Below are 13,454 nucleotides of genomic sequence, written 5' to 3' on the forward strand. Positions count from 1 at the left end.
TTGCTTTGGCAAGCTTTACTTCAGCAGGAATATCAGGTTCTTTGGTTCCCCTACCCCCAGAACTACTGTGTCCATGTGAGCCACCTCCGGGACCCCCGCCTCTGCACTCTAGCCCTTTTCAGGCTACAGCCTTGAGGGCTGAGTGGCACCAGGAATTCTAAAGGGTTTTGGAGGCCGTGGAAGCCTGGAGGTCCCAGCTGTGACTGTTGCTTTCACCCTAGCCTTGGTATTCCCTCCGTGACTGCACATCCACAGCCAAACTGCCTCTTCACTTCCCGGGATGCACTTTCTACACCACCCCACACTTGGACCAGGAAAGTTTATGTAGCCTGTCCTTGCCCTTCTTTCTATGGTTCATGGGGAAAGTCTTACTAAGGGAAGAATCAAGGAAGGATAGTTACAGAACCAGCCAGTCCTAAGGAACCCCAGTGCCCTTCATGAGACCATACCTCAAAACTATGGCACTCTGACTGGGGCCAGAGTCAGGGCCTCTGGCAGGCAGGTGCTTCAGAATAGGTTGAGGTTGCCAGGACTGATTTGATAACAGGAAATCCTAGACATGCAGCTTCTCTCATTCCTTAGGCTCCCGAGAAACCTGGTAGCCAGGACCAGGGGCCTTGAACTAGATGGCAGAGTGCCCCAGCAGACATAAAGAGAGTTCCAAGGATACCAGCCACCATTCATTCAACCGCATTGCGCTCTCTCTCTCTCTCTCTCTCTCTCTCTCTCTCTCTCTCTCTCTGGGTGAACCTAGGAGGGAGTTTGCATGCAGAGTCTGGTGGAATTACCCCAACCCCCTCTCCAGTCCTGTGGGGCTTTGTCCTCGATGTTCCCAAGCCCTAACTTTAACTAGCAGGGAGAGGGTGTATGCCTCAGGAATGGATAGGCTGACACCATCCAGACAGGCCACTGGTGCATGAATGCTTGGATCCCGGCATCAGCAGACGTGGGGCAGGTGCAAACCACTCCTGAGACACCTGGGCAGCAGGGTTAGCAGGTGAGAAAGCCGGCTCTGTCTATGCACTGTTGGTAGTTGCCTTTGGGGCTCTTGCCTACAAAAACAACAGATTAGGAATCAACAGAGTAACCCCCAAAGTATGGCAGAACTCAGTGTTCAGGCAGAGTGACTTCAGCTCTGAGACACAAGCAGGCCCACAACTCACCTCTTCATACTTGGTCCTCCAGTAGAAACCGGCCTCTCTATCCACGTACAGTAGCAGCAGATCACAGAGGAAGGTGACCTGGAAGAGGCAGGACCTACCATGTCCCAGAGTTCTCAACCTCCTCCCTCCATCGGGCAAGCCCCCACCCAGGAATTAATATGCAGATCCAGTGGGTGCCAGCAGGCCCTGGCCGGTGGTCACTGCAGCCAAAGGGAACTTACCATGCCCAGCCAAGCTGCTCCTGTGCCCACTGTGATGGCCGTAGGGATGAGTGCAAACTTTCCTGCCTGAGAGACCTGTGGTGAACCTCTCAGGCTGTGGTTGTCCTCCCAAACCTTCACAAATCCTCCCCCTGCTCTGAACTTTACCTGCCCAGTGACAAGAATGTCAAAGCGGATCCCATAGAGTTTGAGCAGGCTCCGGGACTCCACGCCTGAGGCTGCCCACCAGTAATTAGCTGTCCTGGAGAGGCAGAGAAGACTCCTGTGCTTGCATGATGCATTCCAGACTAGCTTATCCACTGACTCTACCTGGTCCTAAGTCCTAAGGCTCCAATAGTTTTAAGAACAGTGAAAGCAAACCAGAACCAGAGCAGGGCCTGACTGGAGGGGGAGCTTCTGAGGGCAGGGCCTGACTGGAGGGGGAGCTTCTGAGGGCAGGGCCTGACTGGAGGGGGGGCTTCTGAGGGTCGGAGACTGGCATGAAGCATGCTGGGATAGATCCTGGTGGCACAGGTCTGGGAGAAGAAAGGTAGGATAGCCATGAGGGCTGGCAGGACTCAGGCAAGGATAGTACAGAAGTGGGGAAGAAAGCGATGTGCGTGTTTAGAACAGGTATCCAGCAGAGAGGAGCCAACAGAGACGCCTCCTGTAGAAGGTTGTACCAGGTGTGGAGCCAAGCACAGTGAGTCATAGCCATTAGACCTATGGCCACCTGTGCACACCTGCTACTATGTGTGATAAAATGATATTACATGGCAGGAGGAGCCCAAGATTCTCTTGGGAAACTGTCACTCTGTCACTGTCTTCAGACACACTAGAAGAGGGCATCAGATCCCATTACAGATGATTGTGAGCCACCACGTGGTTGCTGGGAATTGAACTCATGAACCTCTGGAAGAGCAGTCGGTGCTCTTAACCGCTGAGCCATCTCTCCAGCCCCCTCTCTTGGGAAACTAAAAGATATGACAATGTTTGTAATTAAAGATCTCTGGGCACCTCTGGGATCAGAAAATAAAAAAATTGAGGAACACTAACAACACAGTGGGGGAAATATAAAATGTTAGGTTTAATCTACCTATAGCCTTTTCCTACTTCCTTCTTTCTTCTCCCACCTCTGTCCTCCCCTCCTTCCCTTCTTCTCTTCCTTCCTCCTTCTTCCCCTCCCTCTTCCTCCCTTCTTTACCAGGTTGTCTCAGACTGACTACAAAGCTAAGGATGACTCTGAGCTCCTAACCTTCCCTTCTCTGCCTCCTGAGGGGTGGGATTGGGGATCACCAGCATGTTCTATGACCACCTACCCAATGCCCAGAGTTGTCTGTGACAATGGGACGGTGGTAGAAAATTCCTTGACAGTATTGGGAAGGGTGACACCCACTATCTAATATTTCCTCTTAAATAGTTCTGAGGCCCCAGGTCCAATTCCTAGTGTTGTCAAGGAAAGAAAAGGCAACCCTAGCAAACCAGATGTGGTGATTTGAATAGGAATGGCCCCATAGATTCTTGTGTGTGAATGCTTGGTCCATAAGGGCTAGCACTATTTATTAGGAGGTGTGGCCTTGCTGGAGTAGGTGTGGCCTTATTGGATGCACTGTGGAAGTGGGGCTTCTCCTGTGCTCAAGCTATGCCCAGTGTGGACACAGTCTCCTGCTGCCCACAGATCAAGATGTAGAACTCAGTTCCTTCTCCAGCACCACGTCTGCCTGCACTCCACCATGCTTCCTTCCATGATGATAATAGGCTAAGTCTTTGAACCTGTAAACCAGCCCCAGTGAAATGTTTCCTTTATAAGAGTTGCCATGGTCATTATGTCCCTTCATAGCAATGAAGAAACCAGGTCAGAAGTACACGAATATTTGTTTTACTCATCTGAACTTTTCCACAAAATTTTTTAGGAAATTTTTTAGATAAAGTCCCATAGGGAAATTAAAAATGAAAAGTGTCTTTGGTTCTAGGGAAACAGGGTTGTCTGGGGGAGGCTCTGAGACGATCTGCAGGTGAGGAGCAGGCAAGTGAGGGAAGGGAGGTGGAACTTGTGGACTGGAAACAGCCCAGGATGCTTGTGCACACAGCAGAGACACTGAGTCTGATCCGGGTATGCTCTGTTCTGGTGGTCACAGGGAAATAGGGATGGGGGTGGGGGACTAGACCAGGAACAGCAGCCAATACAGCAGTAAGGGCCATACCTGAAATTGTACCCCCTCTCCTGCAGCTGGAAGGAGTACTGGGGAGAGCAGTCAGAGCCTTTCGTGTCCAGGTTGCAATCCCAGTGGATGTTGATGCCCACAGCACCACCCTGCACACAACACATCCTGTTCCACTGGTATCTGGGCCTGAGAGCCCTGCCCCTGAGCTTTAGGACTCTGCCCCAAATGACTTACCAGCAATGCAAGGTCCTCAAAGTCCCCTCCAGTCATAGCCACAAGGTCCCCGATGCGGAACACTGGGCAGTACGGACTGGAGAGTGAATCGTAGAGACAGTACTTGAAATAGGTGTTGTCCCAGGTATCTAAGGCATTGGTTCTGGAAAGGACATTGATATTGATCAGATGACTCAGGGGGCATGAAGGATCTGGGCTCAGCCAAGACCTGCCCATGCTACCTGGAGAAGTTGAACTTGTTGAAGGTTACAGTATTTTTGATGAAGAGCGTGAAGTTCTTGGCCTGAGCTAGCAGGGGTTTCCTGAAGATAAAGAGTAATCCTGGCATGATTTTGCTTATCCTGGGACCCTGCCCTGGGAGAGAGAGACTTACCTGGGCACAGCACTACTCTCCACTGGGCACCAGCTCCAGATCTCACAGGTCCTGTGGGTTCCGTTGAACGCCACACACTGACCAGTCTTTATGCCTTGAAAACACAAAGTGAGCTCCAAGCCCTCAGATCTCCTCAGGTCCTGAGGAGGTCATGGTGTATGGGCTTGTTGGCAGAATGCATGGACAAGTTCAGCAGGGCCTGCATTCGGGGAACCCCAGAATTCCCTCCTCTTCCCAGCAGAGGCACGAAAGGCCCAAGCCCACAGTTAGTTACCGTGGCTGTATGTCCCCATCTCCCCTTCAGGACAGTCCTCATCAGCCCAGCAGTTAGCCAGAGGAACAGAAGGATGCTGAGGTAGGCAAGAGAGACTTTCATCACCAACAGCACGGATGGTGTCTCTTCTTTGTGACTCAGCTTCACAGGCTACAAAGACAAGAGCCCCAGCTTCCTCCCAGGCAGCCTGGGTCTGGAAGCATTGAGAAGGTGCAAACTAAAACCTGGGAGGGAAGAGCCGTCAGCAACATGGTGAGATGGTAGCACAGGGCTGTACGCTCAGAGCAGGGCACTGCCCTCCTGACGGTTCTGTCCCTGATAGGTCACTGAGGTCCAGCTCTTCTGGGATAACAGAGCAGGGGTGGGGTGATAAGAACCACAGAAAGACAAACTGGTGACACTTAGTATGTGGTAAGTGTAGCTATCAAAGGTTAGGCCTAAGGCCATAGGGACCGATACAGGGTAGAAAGTCCCCTCCCCGCAAAGCCAGTCTTTTCCGCCAAACATGGACATTGTGTTTACATAACACCAAAGAGTCATGGGGGAGCACTACAAAGGGAAATCTTGGTGAGCTTCCTGGGGGGGTCCCTGACCTAGGAGAGAAAGGCAGCCTTGAGCTTCAGGACCCTTAAGGGGGTTCAGTCCATGGAGAACTCAGAGAGGACCACAATACCATGGAAACAAGAATGGCTGAGGGATTGAAAAGCCGGAAGGAGACTTAGGACTTTTGTGAAGGATGGGCTATGACCCATTGCCAAGGTCAGAGGACAGTCACCTTCTCTGTTATGCTGTCCCAACCTGTGTCTATGTCTCCAAATCCTTCAGACTCTGTGAAGAGAAGTGGGCGCCTCTCCAGCAGCCGGGAAGATGAGAGGCTGAAGGTCTTCCATGCCCTCATGCTGGCTACCTTCTGCTCACACACCTCGTCCAGCTTCTTAGCAGGACTCCATGAGATCTTGGGCTGTCCTTTCCGTAACCTAGCCCAGATCTGTGCTCCAGCCACACTGAGCAGCAGGAATGTATCCCGAGACACCTCCTCATCCCCTTAAACAGCCTGGGCCTCTGCCCATGAGGCTCGTGTTGGCACCCTGTTGCAGCCACACTGATCCATATCACAAGCTCCTTTAAGATTTAGTCCATGCACTTCCCCGAGTCTCCCCACTGTGGCCCCTGCCTTGTGTGACTATCTCAGAGCCTGCAGCCTTGGCTGGACAGTAACTGAAACTTGAGGTATAGGGGGTTGGAGTTCTGCTAGCACAGCACAGGGCCTAGCCTAGATGCCTGGCAAGGAAGAAGGGGGTGCCAAGAAAAGTTTGCAGATGAATATGACATGGGATTATTGAACATGTGTTTGCAGGAACCAGGTCACTAATCTTCCAAGATCGGGCAGGAACTCTGGTTTTCTCAGGAAACCTGGTCATCAGGTCTGGTGAGCAACTGCCCAGTTACTGGAAGTTCACAAGAAGAACCAAGAGGCTCAGATGGGGAAAGGGAAAGGACCACGTGCCTTCTAAGAAGTTGATATGTAGGTTTGGTGACATTTTAGAGCTGTCTACATACTGAACCTGGAATCGATGTCTTCTAAGCTTCTAGAGGTGGGAAGAGTACCTAGGTTTCCTGAGGGAAAGCCATCCTTTGTGCACACATGTCACCTCCTTTGTGAATAGGTGTCAGCCATGGGACATGTGACAGCCCCTGAAACTGTAATGGTACCCAATACCTGGATTCCAGCTGAGCAGAGGTTGGCCTTGAATGTGGTGCCCATATACAGGATGGATCCTAACTGTTCACACAGAAGCCTTGGTTGGTGAGAGCTGATGTGCTCTTTGAAAGACTGTCTGGAATATTCCCAGACGAGAGGAAAGGTGAGATTGGGAGCAGGTGTGTGGGTGCTCCCATGACTGCATGAAAAGCTGAGAACGGGGGAGAAGGCTCACATTTGGGCTGAAAAACACCCAGAGGTCATATTTTACCTGAAGGCAAAAGCAGAATGTGCTAGCTTGTCCCCCAGATGACATCGGCTCTGCATACACTAATAAAAGCTGGCAAGAGGAGAGGTGACCTTCCAGCTGCCATCAGTGCTCAGGTGAGTGTGTGCAGAGACGGGGCCAGCATGGAGAAGACACTGGACATTTCAACGAAACTGTCCCACTCAGAGGCCTGGTGTTGTGAAGGTTGGAGACCCCAAGGGGTATCCTTAGATACTGGGCCTGTAAGCCATACTTGGGGTACCCTGGGACAAGTGCCTGAACGTGTGGAGCCCTAATCGCCTGTTTAATGGGAACTACGGTATTCCTGGTGGACAGCAGATGTAACAATTCAATGAAATGGCTTCTAGAAAACATGCCAAGCTGGGACTGAGCTCTGAGCGGTGTGGGAAGGAGAAAGGGGACAGGGCTGATGAGAGAAATAGGGGTGTGTTCAGGGCTCTGGACAACTTACCTCTGGGCATCTGCCCTGGACTTGAGCTGGTGTCACAAGGAAGTTGGTTACCAGGAAGAACACATTCTCTCCCTAGAAGACAAGGCTGGAGGTTGGCCTCGGCGGAAGGGCTAGACACCGACAGCCTGATTTGTTTGCTTTTTGTTGCTCTCAGGGCTGAAAATGAAACTCAGGATCCCAGACATGCTAGGCTGTCTCTGAGGTAGAGCCCAGCCTGGGTAGCCTGGATTTTGCGGGAATAGTTCTTGACCCCATCTAGTTACCAACTTTGTCCTGCAGAAAGTGGAGTCCAGTGAGGCAGGTGAAGCTGGCTAGGTTTACGACCTCTCCTGAGCCCAGAGAGTGTTACGCCTCTATCCGTATCTCCCATATAAGTTTCATTTCAAATTCTCATGCACTCATCTCAAAGTGGGGACAGAGAAAGCCTGTTGACTACAGGTGGAACAGCACTGGTGTGTGTGTGTGTGTGTGTGTGTCTGTCTGTCTGTCTGTCTGTCTGTCTGTCTCTCTGTCTCTCTGTGTGTATATGTATGTGTGTGTGTGTCTGTCTGTCTCTCTGTGTGTATATGTATGTGTGTGTGTGTCTGTCTGTCTCTGTGTGTGTATATGTTTGTGTCTGTCTGACTTTGTATATGTGTGTGTGTGTGTGTGTGTATGAGAGAGAGAGAGAGAGAGAGAGAGAGAGAGAGAGAGAGAGAGAGAGAGCATGAGCAAGCACGCTCCCTCAGAAAGCACTGCCACCTGGAACCAACAGCTGATGCAGCTGCCTGAGTCACTAAGGCTCCCTCACTTATGCCTGCAGGTGCCACAATTAGTCACTGGTTCACAGAATTAATTTGGAATGGAATTGGTTCATTGTCGGTGCCCTATCTGGAGTATATAGACATTTGTTTATGTCTCCTCAGGAAATGTCACATAACAGCTGGTAACTGGGGCTAAATCATCTAGGTAGGGGAGGAGAGAAGATGTCCTGAGGGAGAGGGAGAGGGAGAGGGAGAGGGAGAGGGAGAGGCACACGTGGGTGAAAGGAGTCAGGTTGCGCTGTGACTGGCAAAGACAGGGAAAGGGACGGTGCATAAACCACAGGACGGACCACTCCCAGACGCTTATGTTCAAGGCTGGTCCTGAACATGTCTCAGCTTGCCTGAACCTCTGGACCTCAGGGACAGAGGCACCCATCCTATCCCACCACAGATATATAAAACCGGCAGCCCTCCAAGGGAGAATGGATTTTTGTTTCTGAATCCCCTTCCCTCTGGTGGGAAGTCTGTCTCTGTGTGTGGGATGTGTGCACTCTCACTTTTAATAAGACATGTATTTGCTGTGGCTGTGACTTATTTCTTGCCTTTCCATTCTAATTTTGAGCAGATTTTTTTTTTTTTTTTGGCTTTGTTTTGTTCCGAGACAGGGTTTCTTGGTGTAGCCTTGGCTCTCCTGGAACCTGCTGAGTAGATCAGGCTGGCCTTGAAACTCAGACCTCTACTTGCATCTGCCTCTTGAGTGCTGGGATTACAGGCGTGTGCCACCACCATCCGGCTCAGCAGTTTTATTTAATTACTTAGTGTGTGTGCGTGTGTGTGCCTGAGTCCCTCAGAGGCCAGAAGACAGCATAGAATCCCCTGGAACAGGAATGACAGAAAGCTGTGAGCTACCATGTGGCTTCCAGGAATAGAATCTGTATTTTCTGCAAGAGCAGCAGACTCTAGCCTCTGACTTTTAATTCTTCCATTGATGGAAAAAATGAACTTGACCCAAGATCCCTAAATGATAACAAGGGGACTTCAGAAAGCTCAAACCCTGAGTTCCCATCCCCCACTCTTCACTTCCAAGCATAAATCACGAGCCTAAGATACTTCATTCCTTCTCAGATATCTGTGTGTGTGGTGGGTGGGGTGGGTAGGTGGTATTTGTGTGTGTGTGTGTGTGTGTGTGTGTGTGTGTGTGTGTGTGTGTTTGTTTGTTTTGTGGTACTAGCACTGGAGCTAGGAAGCTATGCACGCCATGCAAGCCCTCTGCCATTGAGCTGCATCTCTAACCTTCCTTTTAAAGGAAGTTCCACAGGCCCTGGCTTCTAGACTTGGGAAGCTATACATCCCTGAAAGCTGTTTTCTCAGATTGACTCAGGACCCTTCTGAGAGGCCCCTTCCCCGGCCCTTCAACCACCCTCTGGCCTCCTATGTCTGTCGTCTGTCCTGCACAGCCGCTGTGCAGCCGTTGCTGGTGGCTGAAGGACTCTGACCTCCTGCAGCGCTGGGGACCTACCTGTGATGGCCTCACGAAGTCAGCCACATCCCACAGCCGTTTCTCCAGTTCCTTAACCTGGGTTACAGAAACCCCCTTGAGTTTGGTGATGACAGAAATCTGGGGGTCCATGTCCCATTCCTGGTAGCCTTTTTTGGCCAAGAGGGCCCACCTAGGGAGAGATGATGGCTAGTGTAATGTCAGATGAAGATTAGCTGTGCCCACACACAAGGCTCCCTGACCAGCATGGAGGGCCTCCACCCTCTGTCTAGCTGCGCATCTTGCTGGGCTGGTGGAGGTCTCCCATGGACTGTCTATGATACCTTCACATGCTCAGCAAACCCAGCTCCCTCCTCAAAGACTTTTCAGACATCCAGCTGGTGGTCTCTCTGAGAGACTTAGTGCTGTGTTGCTCAGAGAATCACAGCCTCCTTTCACATCAGGGTACCTCAGGACAGAAGAATTGCAGGCATGCACAAAACCTGAGATGAAGCTGGAGACAAAGCCCCTTATGTGGGTGCATGGCTCCTTCTGCTGTCCTCTGAATGGATTAAAATCCTTCCTGACTGCTTCTCACTCCCCTTCCCACTTTCCCACCAGCTGGGGTTCTAAAAAGCCAACTTTTAGCCCTCAGCCAGCAAGGTTCTGCAACCTGGCCGGGAGCTGTTCTTACCCAATCACGTAGACTACCACTCCGAGCTGCAGCAGCCTCTGGGAGATGCCCACCCAGCAGTTCCTGGTCATCACATATTTCTCTGTCTTGTAATCCAGAAACCCCCAGCTCACTAGTGCTGCTGCGACTGCAGAAGCCATGCTCCCAGTTCCCGCTGGCTGCAACTGCATGAGTCAGCAGGCAACTTCAGCCACGGCTGTACTGGACGTGCATGGGATTCAGGCCAGTGTCGTTAAAGGGACATCTCGAATTCAGTAGGATCTGGCTCCTGCCTCAGTCCCAAACCCCAGCTGATGTAGCCTGCCCCCCCACCCCCACTCCTGTCCACAGTCCCTGGGTTGTACCCTATGCAAATATAGAGGAATAGACCTGTCCTTACCCTCCCTCTGCTTTCTTATAGGGTGGGCAGTCGATACAGGGTAACAGAAGCCCAGAGAAGAGGTTATCTAAACCCAAACTTGCAGATTCCGAAGAGTACAAGTTGGGTTTGAGATATCCCTGCTGGCGCAGCAGCATAGCAACCACCAGATCTTGAGAGAAAGCTGAGACCCTCAGGCAGTGATCGCTTAGCTGTGGCCCCGGAGAAAAGCTATTTGCTAGGCTACAGGTCTTCCCTAGAGCCGCTTCCTGGTCCAAGCGCTGTAACTAAAACACAAGTTCTGGGGTCAAGCTGGAAAAGTCTGCGAAAGGTCCTCCCCCCCACCCCACGGCGGTGCATGGCAGCGGTATCTGTAGTAGTCAGCCCTGGGAAAGAGCATGCCAAGGTTGTGGTTCATCTGCAAACAAGACCGGGTTTCCCGGACGACCGCAGGGTTGGAGGGGGCACTGTTACTGGCCCCAGAGACCACCTGTTGTCCGTAGATCAGATTCGATTGGTCAAGGAGGCCAGAGGACCGCCCACATCCCTGGGAAGAGTTCCAGGCAGTGAGCTCTGTGCTCTCGTCTGCGTCCCTGACTGGGTAGTGAGAGTAAACATGAAGGGTCCCTGCAAGGAGGTTCAGAAGAATGAAGATCAAGAGGGAGAAGCTGCGGCCACTGGGCCTCAGGCGGAGACCCTGGAGGCCAAGAAGTCCTGGACTGCAAATTCACACTCTGCTCTGGAAACAGAAGGTGCCTCATCCTCCCACATTGGGGTCCTGATTGAACTCACTTGAGGATCTTCCTGCAAAGGTGGTGGGAGGAACCTTTCTGTTGGGACGCATTCCCCAGGATCAGAGGATTATAACCCTCAAGTCCTTACCCTCCTGGAGGAAGGAGGAGGCCCAACATTTAGAACTGTTTTATGGAAAGCCTGTAAATGAAACACCCAGACAGGCCGTTGTGTCCCAAACTGGAGGCGTTCAGGGCTGGGTGTTCAACCTATAGGAAAAATCTTAGCTAATGGATATACTGGATTTAGAATTGTTTCCAACCCACTGTTCCCAAGGTGTCTATATAGACATTGTGACCTGTGGGCTGAGAATATAACTTAGTTTGTAGAGTGCTTGCCTAGCATGGTTGAAGCCTTGAGTTCAAGGCTATCCTTAACTAGCAAGCTGGAGGCCATCTTTGGTGATGTGCATGCGTGCGTGCGTGTGTGCGTGCCTGGGGAGGTGATCTGTGATACCTGGACACAGTAGGGTGAGGCCAGCAAACATTTCAGCATTAGGAAAATGCTCCCTTTGGCTCTGACTAGCTTGGTGGCTTTGAGAAAAGACTTGATTTACTTTCAGCCTGGAGGTTCTCATCTGGAAAATGGGCATAGTAGCCAACAGCGCGGGAAGAAAGAGCAGGGGCAGGAAAGGGTCCAGGCTAGGCCAGTGATTAGTTCCTTGCCTCCCATCTACTGCTAGGCACCCATGGGCTTGGAGAACGGGTCATGGCTGACCTCTATCTGGAGTCTTGCCGGGCCAATAGTGTTGTGCCCGTTTCTCGTCTTCTGCGCCAAGGGAGCGCCTCCGAACTGAATCTTCAGCACCGTGGCCTGGGGCCCCAGGTATCTGTTGAGGGACACTGGAATCACACTTGGCAGGAAGGCTGTTGGAGATAGTGGCCATCTTGTTCTTGATTCTATCTCAGACACTTATAGCTGTCTGCGCCACACAAGTCCCATGACCTGTGCCTGTGAGACAGGGTGGTGGCTGTGACAGAGATGAGGGCAAACTGTAGGAAGGCTCCAGGAAGTGAGATTGGGTGGTACTTAGTGGGGGAAGCCGATGTTCCCTGGAGGAGGAGGGAGCCCTGGGGATTTAAACTGAAAGTATGGCCAGCTGTATCTCAGTCCAGGGAAGGACCAGGCACCTCAGGCCTCTGTGTTCCTCTGCTCCTCACCTCCCTGCTCTCTTCCAGGGGATCCGGGCTTTGGCTTCCACACTGACCTCTAATCTCTACATCAAGCGCCTGGATCTCCGGGACAATGAGCTCGGTGGTGCTGGAGCAGAGGCTCTGGCTGACGTCCTTCGTAAGAACAGCGTTATCTCTGGTAGGCAGTGCTGAGTTCTGAGTCTGAGAAGCAGGCAAGCTTGGAGCCCCTCTTTCCAAGGGAAGCGGCTCCCTCACCAGGCCTTCTTTCTTGTGGTGTTGCTAGGAGATGAGGATGGTCCTCATCACAGAAGGGGAAGCCTGACTTGCTGGGCGGTTAGCCGATGCTGAGCCGCTCTTTGCCTGACTGGCTCCATTGCTCTCCCTGTCCTCTCCCCATCCTTGCCTGTGGTAGACCACCAGTGCCTGAGCGCAGGGCTGAAGAGCACAGAGGAACGGGAGCTGCACAAGGGAGAACTGGAAGGGCAAGGCGGGGGCTGGGTGAGGCTGCTTCTAGCTCTGCCAGCCAAGCACAAGCTGACCCAGGCAGGCATTGCAATCGTACTGAGCCTGTTTGCGGCTTGTAAAGTGATCAGGGCAGCACTGCTTTGTTCTCGGGGCTGTGGCAAACATCAAAGGAAACGACAGAAGTGAACCCCAGTGCACGTCTGTGCTTACGCCTCCAGTCCTTAGCAATAGGATAGACAGGGAGGTTATGCCGTTACAAGGCACCAACCATCGCAGAGTAGCTGACCTGCTACCACAGCATTCTTCACAGACAATCACAGGGTGGGAGGACCGTAGACCCACAGGTGATCCAGCCAATGAGTGGCAAAGCTGTCACCATGCTACCCCCAGATAAGTCAGATTGCAAAGCCCCTCCTTCCCCTCAGGCCTAGAGGTTTGTGAGATGTAGGGAAGTGTGAGAGGGTTGTGGCGCCTGGCTGTGGGTCCCACTGACCAGGCAGTGCTACTGCCCTCAGATGTGGACCTGTCAGAGAATCAGATTGGAGCTGCAGGGCTCCAGGCCATCTGCACTGCCCTCACCTTAAACCCAACTGTTCAGAAGATGCAGCTGCAAGGGAACAGGCTGGAGGAAAAGGCAGCCCAGCACCTCGCTGCTCTTCTGCTGCGTCACACTGGCCTGAAATCTCTAGACCTCAGCTATAATCAGCTCAATGACCTGGCAGGTAAGTCTGGGCAGTAATGGATCATGAGTGCTTATCGCCCCCTGGTGGCAGGGAAGGAGAATGGGCAGGACCACACCCAGCTTCTGCCTGAGAAGATCTATGTGCTGGCTTCTGCTCACCATACCTCCTTTGGCTGTTCTTCCACTCCAGCCACGGAATTCAATTAATTCCAGGCATATCTCACTGCCCTCTGCTGTGGGGCTCTGTCTATGAACAAAA

General features: G+C 52.0%; 2 protein-coding genes across 14 annotated transcripts in view; one reads left to right on the forward strand and one right to left on the reverse strand.

Moving 5' to 3' along the window:
- On the reverse strand, positions 1 to 12,258 carry P2rx6 (purinergic receptor P2X 6). 9 transcript variants are annotated; one of them, XM_063270294.1, is made up of 13 exons: positions 12,123 to 12,258; positions 11,633 to 11,744; positions 9,114 to 9,264; positions 6,852 to 6,923; positions 4,410 to 4,602; positions 4,136 to 4,229; positions 3,984 to 4,064; positions 3,763 to 3,904; positions 3,568 to 3,677; positions 1,532 to 1,625; positions 1,385 to 1,450; positions 1,164 to 1,241; positions 1 to 1,052 (listed from the first exon to the last, which is right to left on the reverse strand). In XM_063270294.1, the coding sequence occupies exons 3-13, from the start codon at positions 9,222 to 9,224 to the stop codon at positions 1,017 to 1,019; spliced, it is 1,077 nt and encodes a 358-aa protein (XP_063126364.1). In that variant the 5' UTR covers positions 9,225 to 9,264; positions 11,633 to 11,744; positions 12,123 to 12,258; the 3' UTR covers positions 1 to 1,016. The 9 variants fall into 9 exon arrangements, with proteins under 9 accessions (XP_063126364.1, XP_038943916.1, XP_063126362.1 ...); XM_039087988.2 differs by lacking the exons at positions 11,633 to 11,744; positions 12,123 to 12,258 and adding exons at positions 9,766 to 9,966; positions 10,145 to 10,269; XM_063270292.1 differs by lacking the exons at positions 11,633 to 11,744; positions 12,123 to 12,258 and adding an exon at positions 10,145 to 10,429 and having other exon boundaries at positions 4,410 to 4,485.
- The window catches only part of Lrrc74b (leucine rich repeat containing 74B), a 19,643-nt gene continuing 16,670 nt past the window's right edge, over positions 10,482 to 13,454 (forward strand). For 3 of the 5 annotated variants that reach the window (XR_010056333.1, XM_003751096.6, XM_063270947.1), the window contains exons 1-4: positions 10,482 to 10,875; positions 11,598 to 11,740; positions 12,094 to 12,226; positions 13,029 to 13,235. Coding sequence is in view for 4 of the 5 variants with exons in the window: in XM_003751096.6 (XP_003751144.5) it covers positions 10,482 to 10,875; positions 11,598 to 11,740; positions 12,094 to 12,226; positions 13,029 to 13,235 (877 nt within the window). In the remaining variant the exon portion in view is untranslated. The remainder of the gene's footprint in view (positions 10,876 to 11,597; positions 11,741 to 12,093; positions 12,227 to 13,028; positions 13,236 to 13,454) is intronic. The other 2 variants (XM_063270946.1, XM_063270945.1) reach the window with 2 other exon arrangements.

The sequence above is a fragment of the Rattus norvegicus genome, chromosome 11 (assembly GCF_036323735.1).
Source record: "Rattus norvegicus strain BN/NHsdMcwi chromosome 11, GRCr8, whole genome shotgun sequence".
Lineage (NCBI taxonomy): Eukaryota > Metazoa > Chordata > Mammalia > Rodentia > Muridae > Rattus > Rattus norvegicus.